The following is a 13,703-nucleotide window of genomic DNA, read 5'->3' on the forward strand; positions in this document are numbered from 1 at the left end:
TAGATGTATATATGTTTTGTCTGTCACATCTCAGGAATAACAGTACTGTAAATTCTTGGGGTGTGACACGTCCATTTTCAAGATTTTCATATGTTTATAGATCTCCTTGATTTTAACCATTTTTGGAGTTTAAAATTTTCTAATTCGATATGAAAATAGATTTTAAGATAATCTTAAGATTTTTTTACAACGAAATTACATGTTATGATAATATTTGGAGGTGCATTTTAATTGGATTATTTAAAGTTGTAACTTTATAGAAACTGTACCTTTTATATATATATATTATATATATATATATATATATATATATATATATATATATATATATATATATATATATATATATATATATATATATATATATAAAAGGTTGTACGCAATATTTTTGACACTTGATATCTTTAATCCACCATATAGTAATTTTTTTATCTAGAGGTATTTTAAATAGTTAATTAAAGATAAAGTCTAGATTCTTGATAGAAAAAAAAATATTTATTAACTATAACAAATGATAATATAGTTTTGTAGAAAAATATCAGTCCTGCTCCTCCCAATGACAATAAAACCAGCCTTCTTGATCGATTCTTTGGTAAAATCAGCCGGTTCTTTGACGATTTCTTTGATTTTATTAGCGAGAAAGGTGGCAGTGAGACCACCCCCCTTGATATTCGTGACAACTTTTTAACATAAAGCCGGCCTTTTTGGAGGGGCCCACCATCTCCTTAATGGGGGCAGCTACATTTGACCCCATTACTTCGCCTCCTAACATAAATTAATTAATTAATTATTTATTTTTTATAATATTTGATAGACATTTATAATAAATAAAAATTTTTTAACCGTATAATGTAAAACTACGGATGCACCTAAAAAATCCATCGAAAAAAATAATTTTAAAGTTGAAAAACCATTTTGATTGATCATCTCGATATCGAGATGTATGACCATGAAAAATAAAACGATTTTAAGTCTAAAAAATAGTACATTTTACAACATATTATCTACACCGTCCATTTTCAAGATTTTCGTATGTTTATAGACCTACTTGATTTTAACTATTTTTGAATTTTAAAATTTTATAATTAGAAATAAAAATAAATTTTGAGATAATCCTAAAAATATTTTACTTCAAAATTATATACCATGATAAAATTTGAAGGTGCACCTTACCTCTACAGCTATGAATGCATCCGTATGCCAACTGCACCGTTTATAATAATTACTAACTATGAAAGAATTTATTTGAACAAAATGAAGGACCAAATCGTTCCTCAAGGAGAATCGATAACAATACATGCTAATAACTTCTTTGAAATATTTTCTTTTGAAGATAAAAGTTATTTGAAAAATACAATGAAATAGAACGATGGATTATAATGATTACTAAGATCCATGTTCTATGTAATGAAAATAAATATTTAAGCATTATGTGAAAGGAAAACTAATGCTCTCACATAAACCCAACATTAGGGTCCTATACTCCATTGAAAATACAAAATGAAAATTTAAGTATTTGGGTCATGTAAGGTCTATTTATAAAACATTTTGCTTTCATCATGCACTCCATTGTTTTATACCTAGTTTTACCTATTTTTCCGTCTTTCTTCTATTTATTTATTTGTTCTTTGATTTTCTTTTCCATGTAGATTATGTTATTAATGTTTTTTTCTTCTCAACTCGATAAAATTAAAAGAGAGAGAGAGAAAGAGAGGTAATTAGTATCACAAAATCAATATAAAAATAATAAAAAAGTGAAACAAAATTAGAATAAAAAATTTTAAACCACTTCCTCCGTCATTTTTTCACTAAAAATCACAAAATGAGTAAAATTTTTTTTGTAAAAATATTGTTTCAAAATTATTATAAAACATTAATATGAATAGACCTGAAACAATGTCTCAATTTCATGTATTTTTGTAAAATAATGAAAAGTATAGAATGCATTGTTCCATTTTTTTTTGTTTGGAAACTCAAAAAATAATATTTATAGGGATTTTTAGTATTTTTTGATATTTTTGTAAGGCCACATCAAGCCAATTCTAAGATCCGACTAGGGCTGGCAACGGGACGGGTATGGGTCAGGTCTTGCTAGACCCAGATCCAGACTTGGACCTGGACCCGAAATGTAACATGTGTACCCGGACCCAAACTCGGGCCCGACAGGTCCAAAATTAGCATACCCTTACCTGTACCTGTACCCATACCCGAGTGAACGCTTTGGACCCAAGACCTGGATCCGACCCCTACCCGAGCTTAAGAACCGAAACCCAGCCGCAAATTCTTTTCTTTCTAAAAGACAGAAAAGAAATGATAAAATATCTTGGCAGGAAATGGTTTTTGGGGCATTAAGATTAAGAGAGCGAAACATTCTGTCAATGGGGCCGTTTGGGGTTGCAGAGACATTCTGTCAATGGGGCCGTTTGGGGTTGCAGAGACATTCTGTCAATGGGGCCGTTTGGTGTAGAGAGACTCATAGGGAGGGAGAGTGGCAGTCTTGCATATAGAGATTGGAGAGAGAGAGGGAGGCCATTTGGGAAAGATGGGGTTTGGAGTTGCAGAGAGAGTGAGAGAGAGCGTTCGAAATGGTTTTCTAGGGTTAGTGACTTAGGGTTGGGGTTGAACTATATATATAATGAAAATGGGTCAGGTATAACTGGACCCGGACCCGGACTTGGACCCAGACTTGGGACTGTTCTGGACCCGCGGGTCCAAAAATTGGACCCATATTCTGATCCGAGTCGGGTTCGAGTCCATTGCCAGCCCTAGATCCGACCTGATTGAACTGACCGGTCCGAGAGTTAAATTCGACGACCTGAGTTGGAATTCATATATCAGGAATTGACCGTTCCCCATGAACAAGGGTTATGTCAATAATTGGCCGAACGATCCCCATGAACAGGGGTTATGTCAATAATTGGCCGAACTGAACTGATTGGGCCGAATGATCCCCATGAACATGGGTTATGTCAATAATTGGCCGAACTGAACTGACTGGGCCGAACGATCCCCATGAACAGGGGTTATGTCAATAATTGGCCGAACGATCCCCATGAACAGGGGTTACGTCAATAATTGGCCGAACGATCCCCATGAACAGGGGTTATGTCAATAACTGGCTGAACTGACAGATTGGGCCGAACGATCCGCATGAACAAGGGTTATGTCAATAATTGGCCGAACTGAACAGGATCTCCCTTGAACAGGGGTTTTGATTTATTGTCTTTTCAAAGTCACCACAATTCATTAGCCGCCAATCATTTATTTGATCAGGTTCCCGTTGACTGCGTCCCTCCTGAACAAAGGGTTATGTTTATGTGATTTATTGTCTTTTCAAAGTCACCACAATTCATTAGCCACCAATCATTTCTCTGATTAGGTTCCCGCTTATGGGTTATGTTTATGTCAACAATCGACCGGTTTTGATTTATTGTCTTTTCTAAAATTGACCGGTTTTGATTTATTATCTTTTCCAAAATCACCACAATTCATTAGCTAATAATTTCTCACACTTGCATTTGTATAGGAGGCCTGCGCATGCGACTAATGTGGTATACTATTGCTGGTGGCTAAGCCTTTTATAAAAGAATTTTTTTATTTAAATGCATGATGTGGGATTTTTTTTGCTTTCTTCACTCTACCACATGAAATACTTCTCTCTCTCTTCCCTCTTGGCATCTCTCTCTCTCTACAAACAATTAATTATGTTAAAATTCTCTCCAGAAACAATCAATTATGTTAAATTTCTCTCTCTCTCTCCCTCTATATATATATATGGGAAATGATTTCATGCAACGATTGTATAATAGTATAATGCAACAATCTTCAAAACCACGTTAAGGCCATTTGTTTGATCCAAATTTTGAAATATACATTCTTTTCATTCTAATGATCAATCACAAAATTTTTCTTTTTGAAATTGGAATCTAGAAAGTATTTTTTTTAGCCCAATTAACATATGCCATCTATTTTGATAACATGCTTAGATCTAGACCTTAGAAGGATTTTTTCTTTTCCATTTTTTTTGATGACTTTATCATCATTAGATGAACAATGTTAAAAAAGGAAAAAAAAAGAAAAAAGATTTTGAATTTGTAACTACTAAGATATTCATCAAATGAATGACCTATATTCATTGTTGGAGGGGACTAATTTTGACTATATTTAGGGTTCAAATTGAACTTTTTTTTTTTTAAGGATTGATTATTGAGATGAAGAGAGTGTGCGTGCAAAATTTGAGGTCATACAAATACCACAAATATGCTTTTCTAGAAGTGTGGTTGCATTATACTATGATACAACTGTTGCTTGAAATCACTGCCATATATATATGGCAGTGATTTCAAGCAACAGTTGTATCATAGTATAATGCAACCACACTTCTAGAAAAACATGTTTGTGGTATTTGTATGGCCTTAAATTTGTATTTGTATGACATTAAATTTTTCACACACACTCTCTTCATCTCAATAATCAATCCTCCCAAAAACTAAAAGTTCAATTTGAACCCTAGATATGGTCAAAATGAGTCCCCTCCAAAAACGAATCTAGACCATTCATTTTGTGATTTTCAAGATTTTAGACTTTATAAATTCAAAATAGTTTTTTCTTTTTTAATATTGTTCATCTAATGATAATAAAGCCATCCAAAAAAATTGGAAATACAAAATCCTTCTAAGGCCTAGATCTAAGCATCTCACTAAAATGAACGGCCTATATTAATTGAGCGAAAAAAATACTTTCTAGGTTGTGTTTTTTTTTTTTTTTTTGTGATTGTTCATTAGATGAAAAGTGTATATTTCAAAATTTGGATCAAACAAATGGCCATAAGATAGTTTTTTAAAGTTGTTGCATCATATTACTATACAATGGTTGCATAAAATCATTGCGCTATATATAAAGGGCACTAAAAAATTTATCATTGTACTAAAAAATTTTGGACACTTCAATATCCTTGTTTTTTGTACATGGAGTATTTTTTTAACAAATGTATTTTTGGTCATTAGGAAGATATGAGTCATTCACCTGTTGTATGACAACACCCACATGAAGCAAACTAGTAGCATTTAATGCTCCATATGGATGGCGGCACACCCAATGTGGATGACGTTTTACCTTCTTAATGACCAAAAGTACAAAACAAGAGTCTAAAAATATCCAAAATTGTTGAGTACAATGATAAATTACTCTATAGTGTGAGCACCCTAACATAATAAAAAAATTTGAGTTAGAGAAATTCATTTTATTGTCATGAGTTATATTTTAAATGCCATTTTGACTGTAAAATGTACTTAGTAGACAACAAACACTTAACATAAAATTACCAAAAAAACAGAACACTTAACATAAGACGGATCTCAATATTTACATATTTTTGATACAATAATGAACAACCATAATGCAATGGTCACTATTTTTTTTTTAAAAATCTTAAAACCTAAATTTTTGAGATATTATAGTGATTTTTTGAAAATATTTTTGGTTGAGACTGGCCGATTCTCCAATCCAAATCACCGATTTTATAAATGAAAATTGTAGTCACATGTATTTTATAAGCAGGTGAAGCCGCGTAAAAAGGTTTCCTTATAATTAATGCCAAAGCATACCAGTTCAGAGGAATTTGGTGATTTGTCATTACCTAGAATACCAATTCTGGATTACGGAATAAATAGCCTTTAATTTTGTGATAATCCTTGCATTCGAAACATACACATTTCTGAATTTGCAAAAGAAAAAATCATTCATATTCCACCCATAGTTCTTGTCAAACCATTCCACCGTCTTTTTAACATTTGCATTTGGTGATCAAGTCATAACAATTCATTTTCTTCCTCATCTTTAAAGCATTGTTTGGACTATATTTTAGAGAGTGGAGAAACTATTTTTTTTTTCTTTCTCTAAATAAGAGCACCTTGAAAAACCTGGATTGCCAAATAAGAGCACCACACTTTACTTATTCCGCTAGATTTCTATTTCAAGTAGAAATTTAAAAAGCAGATTTGGATCGAGAGTCAGTTGGGACCAACCTAGTTCCTAATCAACTCTGGGAATCAATCCGAGTTTGATAGACTAGGTCTGCCCAAAACTAGGTGAGTCTATCTGGAACCTGGCGATCTAAATTGGCAAAATTGTCTAATTCCTACCCATGTTATTTTTTGTTATTTTTCAATTTTTTTGAAAATTTAACCTGATTATCACACCGGAGAATAAGTCTAATTCAGCCCAAATCGGCAATCCGGGTGAATCCAAAAGGTGACCAATCTGGCCTCCCGATCTGGATCCTGGAGAACCACTGTCCAATATTTGTTTTGTGGGACCAAGATCCCCCATTTCAAAAATTTTGCTCTAAAATGAACTATGGATTCTGTCTTAGTCATCTCTTTGCAAGTTAAAACCATCTCATGGACATATAAAAGTAAAATGAGTTACGTAATGTCAACTTCATTTAAAAGTATATGGATAACCTTCTCTCTAACAAAGTTTTATCACAAGGCATTTGAGTTTTTTATATCACCATCTGACACTTGACCAGGACCATGTATTCGAATTATGCAATCCACACAAGACTTTCATCCTTTTTTTTTTTTTGGCTTTCTCAAAATATTTCTTTTTTGTTGACATGAAAACCTTTTTGTTATCCTTCTAGTAAAGTTTTAACCTTGTTGTGCATGAAAGCTCTAAAACATGAAGGGTTGATTTTTTGGCGATTAAAGAGTGAGAAAAAATAGAATTGACAACAAACAATCTACGAGTAAGAAAAATAAAGCAGGAAAGAAATAACAGAAAAAGAACACAATAATTTATGTGATTTGTCCTAGATGTGACTACATCAATGGGTATGGTATACTAAAATCTACTATACCTATGAGAGTTACATCACATACATATTTTGTGATACAAAACATATCATAATAAACTTTGACAAAAATTAGTCGAACAACCCTGTAAACCTACAACCATTACGGACAACATCAGATAGATATGCGAGAGCAATGAGAAACCAATTTTCTCTCTACAAAGAGATACCACAAAAAATCTTCATGAGAACCGCTTCTCTATAAGAAACAAACATCTATCTCAATGCGAAGCATAGACAAACCGTTTTTCTCACTAGAAGCTCATTTCTCTCCCTAGAGGCTCCATCTCACTTCTCTCCCTAGAGGTTCCATCCTATATCACTCTTTCGAGGCTTTTTTAGAGGCTCCTCCTCTTTTGTAGGATTCCATTACATCTAAAGTCCAACTTTTTCATAAGGTAACCCAAATGGGGCCCACATTTTATTTTTCTACAATAATCACTTAAAAAGAAAAGCATAACCCCATAAAGTGGTATATGAGAGGCTCTTACAATATTTCCCCAATGTTATGGGAAATTTTAATTTTATCATTTTTTGGTCCTCAAATCTATCTTAAACCGTATGGAACTTGTTCAACAGATAACTTTTTACATAATTTGAATTATCAAATTAAATAAAAAAACTTAATAAATATGAAAACTCATTAATATTAATCCCAATCTTAATAATATAGGATTTTGATTTTGGGTATCACAAAATCCAACAAATTTAAACACCTATGAGCATATAAAATGAAAGAAAATTTGTCAAGATATATCTAATTATCAACTATTCAACATTTTACCTATTTTTGACTATTCTAACTTATATTCATGTGTGGCACTTAGTCATGTGTGGCAATGGGTTGGGTTAGGTTGAGGTCCATTGCCACCCCTGACATGCGTGACAACCAATGCATGTGCCATGATATCACTAGTGTTTGCTCCTCATTGTAGGACCTGCATTATTGAAACATTGCTTTCTACCCAATTCCAAATCAATTGTAAATGATAAATAATTTATTACTGTTAAAACAAGGGAAATTTATAGATATTTTTCAATTTTAACTATCTAAACATTTTATCTCTAAATACTTTTTGTATTATACCTTGAACCCCAACATTACTTTTTCTTATATATATCAAATAAAATAGTAGATTGGCCGGAAAATGGTCGATCCACTTCCATTGAGAGTAGCAGCAGCGCTAAAAACGATAGATTGGCCACAAATCCGAGGTACAGTGGCCATAAAAATGGTGGATTGATTGAAAATGAGACAATAAATAGTGGAGAACTAAGCTGCGCCTCCATATTAGAGAGGAGAAGTAGCAGTGGAATTGGGGAACCGCTAATTTTGGTGGAGGAGTTGGTTGCGCGCTAATTTTGGTGGAGAGGGGAGGTGGCCGCACTGCTAATTTTTGGTAAATAGAGAGAGTTCGGGATGAGAGAGAGGGTAAAGAGCGAGTGACGGAGGGTAGAGAGAGAGGAAGAGAAATGGTGAGGGAGGGTAGAGAGAAAGAGTGAAGGATGGTAGAGAGAGAGAGAAATGGGTAGAGAACACGTGGTTAAAAAAGGAATGAAAAGAAAGAAGAGGCAATTTGGTGTAAAAATACATTGACTATTTGTTTGAGGGTATATATAACAAAAAAAAAAGTGATGCAGTTTAAGGTATAATACAAAAAATATTGAGAGTAAGATGTGTAGAAAGTTGAAATTAAAAGCATCTATAAATTTTCCTTAAAACAATCAAGAATTTAGTTAATGATTTTTTAAGTAAGCCACAACGTGGGAGCTCCTTTCCCATTGCAACCCCAAACTTCACATAACAGTTTGTCACTCTATAAATAAGTCTTAAATATTTATTTTCAAGATCTTACTGTTCTACTCACTTTCTATATCAAAAGTAAAGACAACTATCGTGCTGTCTGATCGTGTTATTGTAGTGCATTGAGGAGGCTTCACAATTGTTTGATCTTTTTCAGATATCTTAAGGCAAGTTTTCTAATAAATTCTTATGCAAACTGTTAATTATAAGTTGGGGGCATTTATTATATTAAGATGGTGAATAATGTGCCTGAAAATATAAAATTTTTTTTCAATTAATTTCATTTTTTTTTTTAAAAAAAAAGCAAAAAAAGAAGACTGATTTTTTACTGCCCCAGTTGACCCACACCCACCACCATATCTAACAATGTTGGCAGGCATCTGGGGTCACTGCAAGCTCTACCAAATTCAAAGTTCGAATCCTTTGAAGGATAAAAGCTTTTCCACATTTACAACCTTTCTCTATTTAGTCGAATCAGTTCCTTCCATGGCTTTATGGAATGAACTTTGTTCTTATCAATCACTACAAAGGCATCTTATTTTTTGCACACGTCTCCACGTAGAATCAAAATATAGGTCGGTAGTTTCATGGTCTTTAGAGCATTGGGAGAAGAACCTAGAGAGAGCACTATAAATCACTTCATTACAAATTAGACCAGAGAGAGAAAGGGTGGCAATGAGCTGGGTGGCCCGGTCCGGCCCTAAAAAACTAAGGCTTAATGCCACGAAATGTGGCGGGCTAGACAACCACATCCCATTGGTAGGGTCAGGCTGCGCCTGGGCCAAGGTTGTACTCTCTTTTCTTTGTTTTTTTTTCTTTTGTTTTATTTTCAATTTTATTTGGCCTTGCCTCGCTGAACCAGGTCCTAATAGGCTATAGCCTTTTTGGTCTGATCAGGGATGGGAAGGCCGGCCCTAAAGCTGGGTTAGGGTCGGGCCAGGCCCATTGCCACCCCTATAGTGAGGGAGAGAGAATGAGAACATATTTATCACTCATTACAAAATAGACCAAAACCATGGGCCCCACTCCGACATGTCCATGGTGGTGGTGGGGAGCTTTAAAGAACATCTTGGATCTCCTTTATCCATCCCCATCTTCTCATTCCATTATCCCTAAAATTCCAAAAGTTTAAAAACCACACCAATTTCACCACCATTTCCACTCATTTCCAATAATATTTTTCCTCACCACCATCTCTAAACTATGCATAACATTTAGGAATGACTAAAATAACCTTGTTTATCTCAATTCTCTCTCAAATCTTGCTAGAGTTGTAAGCAAGACTCCTTTCACCAATACCTAACTCAAGCAATGCTTCATTTATTCATCATTATTCACATGCCTTTAAAAAACTCCCTTTTCCTTCCCCAAAATTCAAAAGCTTTTAATAGAGTACCGCTTGACAAACACATGGGTAGTATCATAACCCAAATGGGAAACAAAAAATAATCCTATGGTCCACAAAAATGCCAAAAGTTTTACTTTATTCATGGAACACAAGAGGGTACACTTCCCCATTCCCCTTTACTTACATTCTATGGTGACATTCTCTAGGACCTGCTTAATAATAGTAAGTACATAAAGGGGGAGACGAGAGATTCACAATATTCTTACTCTAGTTTTTCACCTTGCGTACACCTTATATTTCTTGGACCTAGCACTTTGTCCCATATAATGGACATATAGTCACATGCACAAATACACAAATGTATAGTATATAGTAAATAGGAAGTGAGAGAGAGAGAATGAGAGAGAGACCCTTAAGACCAGACCAACCAGCCTGGTTAAGACCAGACCAACCAGCCTAGCTGATCATGGTGCTCGGTCTCTATACCGAAGACCTCAGAGAAGTAGAGGTCTTGATCATGTCGGCCCCTCTTCTCGTCGGCCACCTCCTCGTCCTCCTCTGACTGTGTGCCATCGAGGCTCGGGCAACGGTCATAGTCCGGAGGGGGGTAGCAAGAGTTGCCACTATCGATCAGGTGAGCCCCGTCATCGTCCACTACGGCGCTGCCACCTGTCCCACAGCTCAATCCTTCCTCAATCTTGAAGCTCATGATGGGTTTCATTTCTTCAGGGGGAGAGGAGGACCCTATGTCGCTCTCTCCTATCTCCTTGGCTTGCAACTTCTCTACAAGTGAAGCTACCTGTTTGATAATTAGGATTTAGTACATCGATAGCTGTAAACTTAAATTATGGTCATATTTCTATTTGAGGCAAAAGTATAAGGATTACACAACTTCGCTTTGAGGATAAAATAATTATTTTATTTAGTCAATGCTCCAGTTGTGGTACAAAACTATGGGTCGTGGTGGCACCCCATCTCTAATTACCATGTTGTGGTTTCCATTCTTGATAACACCCCTTGATTTTTTGACACCACCCACTGATTTTTTTCAAAAGAAGCTTACTCTCTAATCTATTTGAAAAAATGGGTAGGGGGGCGTGTTTGTTCCACTGAGTTACCCGAAAAAAAAAAAAGCAAAAAAAAAAAAAAATGTAAATGGGGGCAAACCCATGGGAATTTGGATTTGAATATTGGGAAAAGAATTGCGCACCTTTTTTTTTTCCAAATTAGCAAAATTAATGTCTCATCAGCTTTCTCCAAATTTAACATAAATTCAACCAATTTAGGCTTACAAACATGCTCTAACACTATTTAAATGTCAACCCCTATTGCATTTGGCTTCTTGGATTAGGTCTCGAGGCTTAATTAAGGGCCATAACATTATGGATTCATATTCTAATCTTCACTTAAGCACCCCAAAAACAATATTTATGATGATATCAAAGGAGTTCTGAAGCAAGCTTAAGTACTTAATGACCAAGGGTTCATAGATCTCTTCATAAGAGCCCACAACATATTGAATTTTTCAAAGAAGTTGCTGCAACCAGCAGAAAGAGAATCAAACAGATGAAAAAAATCAATAGAATAGAAGGCAAAAAAGAGTAATTTTCTCATTAAACACATGGAAAATTCGAAGTCACAAAAAAGGAGAAAAGAAAACTCATATACGAGTACCTCAGATTTGAGCCTTTCTTTCTCCTTGACGAGAGTCTCGTAATCCGACCTCAACGAGTCGTAGGAGGACTTGAGGAGATCGTAATCCCTCTCCAATTGCTTGGTCTTCCACCTAGCCCGGCGATTCTGGAACCAGACGGCTACTTGGCGCGGCTGAAGTCCCAGTTTCTTTGCCAGTTGGGACTTCCTCTCCGGCTCCAGCTTGTTCTCCGATTCAAAGCTCCTCTCTAGCAGGTGCACTTGCTCTGCAGTCAGCCTCCGCTTCTTCTCCGGCAAGTGCTCGTCATACACCTCGTCATCCAAATTCATTCCTGACAAACAACCAAATCGATAATTTCACTATGTTCTATCAATCTGGATGCTCAGGATCCCTGAGCCTGAAACTGGGGGAGATTAAGCCAAATAACTCTGCATCAAAAGCTAATAGCTAAGATCTTAGTAAAAAAAAAAAAAAGTTCATTGAAATTTTTTGGAAAAAGAAGAAGTTTGTCAAACATTTATGAATAAGTTTTCTATGCAATTTTTCTACTTGAGCTTGAGGGATGAGAAAAGAGCTACCAAACAATAAGACCTTAATGAAAGAGAATTTTGGAAAGACAGTTAATGGCGCTAACATTTTATTTATCAAGAAGTTTTGTTTGTGAAATGATGATTAGTGAAATGGAGACGCACAAATGATACCATGATAATTTTTTCAACCATGTTTGTTGATTGATACGATCACATCACTGCCTTGAAGTTAACTAATTCTGTAACTGATCGACAAGAAATATGTTTGCCAGAGAGAGAGAGAGAGAGGACTTCCTGTTATTACCATGGTAAAGGGAGTCATTGGCTCCCATGAAGAGCATATTGCCCCCACAGGCATTAAAGATGAGACGGCCCGAAGCCATGAACAGATCAGATAAAGAAAACTTCTCCCGAAAAAGAATTCCGGCTTACCGGACTTCTTTCTCTCTCTTCTTTTCGTGAGCTCCCCCGATTTCTCTCCTCAGGTCTTAGAAGATCATGATCTTGTGGCGAAAGAAGCTAGTACTCCAGAGCAAGCGAGTAGGGGTTTGCAAAGGAGAGAGAGAGAACCCCATCGCCCAAAACTCAATCGAATTTTCAAGTATTTCAGCCGTCGAGGTCTGATCCGAGATTTGGGTCTTTCCGGGCTTGAGTTTTGGAGTCAACCAGTAGAGAGAGAGAAAGAGACAGAGTGAAGTGATAGAGAAAGAGTATGAGAGAGAAAGATCTGGGTTAGAGAGAGAAAGTAGACTTGTTTGGAGCGATATGGTCTGAAAGGGAAGGAGAAAGACCGAGTCTCTCAGCTTTTATTGACGATTTTGGTGTAATTTTTCAGTCGCCGGATTCTGAGTTCCGATTGGCAAAACAAAAGTTGGATTCCGGTGGGTATAGCTTGGAATTGCTCCCTAGATGCGCTCACCCATCTGCGCTTGTCGGGCCCCTCACTAACTTTCTCTCTCTACCCATCTACGCTTATCTCTCTCTCTCTCTAAATATTTCTCTGTCCCCTCTCTCTACTCTCCCCCTCTCTCTCTCTCTCTCTCTTGAAAAGATTCTGGAGTTATGGCTGGTAAAAAAGTTCAGAGCAAAATATCTCTCCTCCCACTATAACTATTTATCCTAAAACACGTCTTTAACGCAGCATCTCATCTCAGTGTGGGAACAATACCATATGATATTTTTCTAAGGACACGGCCAGTCCACGTATTGTAGAAATGTGGGTTTTGTGATAAATACATTTTTTATATATGATTCGATCTTTATTTTTAGAGAATATATAATGTTTAACATGGATATCATGAATATGATTTTTTTTTTTGAAAACTAAAAATAATAATTATATTAAAAAAATATTTGGACAGTTAGTTACACCTGTTTTTTGATGGACAAGCAATTTGCATCCATTTTAAAGATGGATGCTTTATACACTTGGACAGCATGTTTTAGAAATACAGTCCAACCCTCATGAAACAATTTTCCTTTTTCTAATTCATGGAGATATTGCCATGGAA

General features: G+C 35.4%; 1 protein-coding gene across 1 annotated transcript; it reads right to left on the bottom strand.

Moving 5' to 3' along the window:
• Nucleotides 1–10,127: 10,127 nt before the first annotated feature.
• HB-1 (homeobox 1) lies at nucleotides 10,128–13,280 on the bottom strand. The gene is made up of 3 exons (XM_006844166.4): nucleotides 12,497–13,280; nucleotides 11,683–11,993; nucleotides 10,128–10,807 (listed from the first exon to the last, which is right to left on the bottom strand). Exons 1-3 carry the CDS (start codon nucleotides 12,573–12,575, stop codon nucleotides 10,445–10,447), a joined length of 753 nt encoding a protein of 250 aa, XP_006844229.1. The 5' UTR covers nucleotides 12,576–13,280; the 3' UTR covers nucleotides 10,128–10,444.
• Between the last annotated feature and the right edge of the window lie 423 nt (nucleotides 13,281–13,703).

This window comes from Amborella trichopoda, chromosome 10 (assembly GCF_054954075.1).
Source record: "Amborella trichopoda isolate Santa Cruz 75 chromosome 10, AtrichopodaSantaCruz75HAP2 v2.0, whole genome shotgun sequence".
NCBI lineage: Eukaryota > Viridiplantae > Streptophyta > Magnoliopsida > Amborellales > Amborellaceae > Amborella > Amborella trichopoda.

Excerpts from the sequence above, each read along its gene's own strand:
- HB-1 (XM_006844166.4), bottom strand. The coding sequence starts at position 12,575 with ATGGCTTCGGGCCGTCTCATCTTTAATGCCTGTGGGGGCAATATGCTC. Across the intron at positions 11,994-12,496 it reads CAATGACTCCCTTTACCATG|GAATGAATTTGGATGACGAG; the intron begins GTAATAACAGGA and ends GTTGTTTGTCAG. Across the intron at positions 10,808-11,682 it reads AAGAAAGGCTCAAATCTGAG|GTAGCTTCACTTGTAGAGAA; the intron begins GTACTCGTATAT and ends ATTATCAAACAG.